We start from the raw sequence: 3,726 nt of genomic DNA on the forward strand, positions 1-3,726 counted from the left end.
AGCAGGATGCTCCGATGAAAAGCCTAAGCAGGAACAACTTTGACCCTGAGTCCCACCCCCTCCACCCCCAAGAGCCCTTGGCTCATAGGACACCAAATCTGGGTTATCCGGGAGTCCATCTGCCAGGCTCTACCACTCCATCAGAACCACGAGAGCCCTGCTTTGTCCAGCCAAGCACCTGGCCAACTGAGCACTGTCTCTACTTCAGTCTTGCCACCTGACAAGAGCGGGTGACTCCCTGTGTTGGTGGTACAGCTTGGCCTGTTGCCTTTGCAATGTTGTGGCAATGTTTTGGTTTTTTAAAACTTATTAGGAAACCAATATCGTAACTGTTAAGTGAGTCTCTGGTAATCTCCCTTACCTATGTTAAGATGAGGACCCAGCCGGGCGTGGTGGCACACGCCTTTAATCCCAGCACCCGGGAGGCAGAGGCAGGCGGATTTCTGAGTTCCAGGACAGCCAGAGCTATACAGGGAAGCCCTGTCTCGAAACAAAACAAAACAAAACGGATGAAGATCCAGCCTCCTCCAGGACTAAGGACACTCAGAGCATCCTCAGAATTCCTGGAAACCAACCTGACCACAAGGTCCCAAGCTACAAGTGGCATGAAAGTAAAACAGCTTCCCCAGGAGTCACAGTGACGTGGATGACTTTACCCAGCTGCTCTGGACTCCAGCAGACCTACAGCAAGAACATCTCTTGGATTTTTTAGTTCACACTGAAGACAGGGGCCCTTCCTATCCTTCTCCGGCAGGCATTAGACAACCACACACACACACACCCCACACCCCACTTTCTCCAGGACGCCATCGTTCGTGGTGCTCCACTGCTGGTGTCCTCTCTTAGCAGCCTCTCTCGAGGTTCCATCTTCTCAGGGCTGCTGGTTCTGGAAGCCCGCATGCGGGCTGCTGCTGCTGCTTTCTCAAGTGTGAAAAACGATCATCAGCTGCCAACTTAACACAGCTCATCTGGCTGCTCTGCCCTCCCGTTCCACGCAAACCACACGTCTGCAAATACTTGCGGGTGTGAGTAAAAAAGCCAAACCTTGCTGCCCTTACGGGAGCCAAAGGGAAAGGAGTGTTCTGGTCCCCTAAAACTAAGCGCCCTGCCTCTCCTTTTCTCCCAGATTGTAGGTTACACTCTTCCTTGTCCAAATTTACCACAACCCATTTGGGTGATGGCAGCTTTAGCTATGATAATGCAAGGAACGGCCGTTTCTGTTCAGGGGCTCGGGACACCATGCCCCCACCCCCGCCAGGCGCATGTGCACATGTACAAGAGCTGCCGCTGAATAAGAAATAAGAAATAATTCTGCTGAGGCTTCCTCCCAAGCCGTAAGGCCTGTCCTGTAACACAGCTTACCAGGCAATTTTCTGTGGTTCAAAAAAAAAAAAAAAAAAAAAATCAAGCTCTATTTTTTTATCTTTTTTATAATAACATAATTTTTTTCCTTTCAGAGCCAAGCATTTAATCACAACACAGTACCCACACATTAAAACAAAACAAAACAAAAAACCAGCCCAAACAAACAAAGGAAACTTTTTTTTTTTTTTTGCTTCCATCTTAAAGACTGTGGAGAGCGGTACCTTTTTCTTACCCAGTTCCCCCTGCAGCTGACTTGGCCTACCATGAGGCAAAGAACTAGACTGGAGGAGGCAGCGGGCATCCTCCCTGCTGCGCCCAGCCTTTGGTTTCACTGTCTCATCTCCGTGACCATCAAAGCCTCGTGCAGACGTGCTTCAGTCCTCCGCCTTCTGCTCTGGGTGCCAGGACCTCTGACCCTCCCTGAGGAGGCTCCCTACAGCCCTAGCTCACTGTCCCCTGGCTGGGCCTGTCGCCGCTGCTTCACCAGTTGCTTGTCCAGCTCTCGGAGTTGCTTCAGGAAGCCCCGGTTGGGCAGGACACAGCGGTTCTTAGCCACTTGTTGAATGGCGTCCACCAAAGTCATGTTCTTATGGATCATCAGGTAGGCCAGGACCAGAGTTGCTGACCGACTTCGGCCCATGGCACAGTGAACCAGGATCTTACCTGCAGGTAGAGGGGACAGGAAAGAAAGCCAGTGCTGAACGGGATGGGGGTTCCTCAACCCACATTTACTCTGTGGCCCACAGTTTGGCTTGGACCACAGCTCCCCATCAGCAAAACGGGGACACAGTCACTTGGCTCTTTCATAGGCGTGTTGGGAAGGCAGTTTCTGTACACTGCGCTGGTTTGCTGGTTATCACGTGATAGGATTGGTAAAAGGCAGACGCTACAACTCTTGCTTGGTAAGAGAAGGCGCTTAAAGCACCTGTGAGATGACCCAACTCTGTGCCTCAGAGAGTGGCCTCCTGGAAGCGTTTGAGTGACGGTTTTAATGTTTATTCAGTCATGTTTAGCAGGGTTCAAGTGACAAAGCATACCCCAGGAGACTGACTGGGTGACACACACACACATCCCTCCCACCGGGTTCCTTGACTCTTGAGAGCAACAGGTGCCCCCAACCCTTTATCTCCTCTTCCAGAGAAGGATCTGCCTAGCAGAGTCCTCCCACTGACTGTACTTCATGCCGGCCTCCTATCCCTCTTCTCCTCCCTCTCTCCCCTCCCCTCCCTCCCTCCCTTTTGCTTCTACTGTGGATAGAAACCAGGGTCTCACCCCTGCCAGACAGGCACTGAAATACACGCGCAGCCTTGCAAAACCCTTTTCTATATCTTGCTTATTTCATTAACAGTTTACATTTGAGGTCTCTACACGTCAGTATATAAATAGTTCTCTTTTCTTTCTTTCTTAAGTATCCTCTCACCCCATGCTGGGAATAAAACCCAAGACCTTACACATGCAAGGCAAACACATCCTCAAGCTACATTCCCAGCAAGAAATTATTTTCAAAGCATATGCCTTCCTTTCTTTTCATTTTGTTGCTGGGGAATCAAATCCGGGACCTTGTATATGCTCAATACCCATTATTTCTCTGAGCTAGAGACCCCTGGCCCTTGCAAGTATATATTTTGAAACTACTGGTTTATCTATCTATCTATCTATCATCTATCTATCTATCTTCTATCTATCTATCTGTCTGTCTGTCTGTCTATCTATCTATCTATCTATCATCTATCTGTCTGTCTGGACAGAGTTTCCAGTGTAACCCAGGATATTCTCAAACTCAACATCCTCCTACCTTAGTCGCTCAAGTGCCAGGATTAAACAATTTAAACAGAATGCAGGGCCAATCCTGAGATGACTTTGGACTGACGGTGAAGGTAAAGACCTGCGTGGCCTTTTTCACCTTTGAACATCATTGCCTTTGACATTGACTATGCCAAAGCTCCCACAGCCCCCAAAGGCCTCCATGAGATCTGGACTGAAGACACGTGAGAGTCTGCTGACTTGCAGACATGAGACCTAGACTCCCTTCTGCTGCTAACTGCAGGGTGACAAGTGACAAAGCTACTCAGCCTCATAAGCCTCAGTTTCCTTGGCTGTCAAGCGGAGGGCAGAGTCAGATCAGTAGTGTAAAACCCATTTAGAAAAATGTCGGGCTGGTGAGATGGCTCAGTGGGTAAGAGCACCCGACTGCTCTTCCAAAGGTCTGGAGTTTAAATCCCAGCAACCACATGGTGGCTCATAACCATCCGTAACAAGATCTGACGCCCTCTTCTGGAGTGTCTGAAGACAGCTACAGTGTACTTACATAATTACTTAAATAAATAAATAAATCTTTAAAAAAGAAAAAGAAAAAAGAAA

The 3,726-nt window shown here is 48.8% G+C and overlaps 1 protein-coding gene across 1 annotated transcript in view; it reads right to left on the bottom strand.

Annotated features, from left to right (window-relative positions):
• Nucleotides 1-1,425: 1,425 nt before the first annotated feature.
• Dupd1 (dual specificity phosphatase and pro isomerase domain containing 1) overlaps nucleotides 1,426-3,726 on the bottom strand; it is a 38,346-nt gene continuing 36,045 nt past the window's right edge. Inside the window, exon 4 of the mRNA XM_021202963.1 lies at nucleotides 1,426-2,028. Within this exon, the coding sequence (XP_021058622.1) occupies nucleotides 1,799-2,028 (230 nt within the window). The 3' untranslated portion in view covers nucleotides 1,426-1,798. The remainder of the gene's footprint in view (nucleotides 2,029-3,726) is intronic.

Source organism: Mus pahari, chromosome 8 (genome assembly GCF_900095145.1).
Source record: "Mus pahari chromosome 8, PAHARI_EIJ_v1.1, whole genome shotgun sequence".
Classification (NCBI taxonomy): Eukaryota; Metazoa; Chordata; class Mammalia; order Rodentia; family Muridae; genus Mus; species Mus pahari.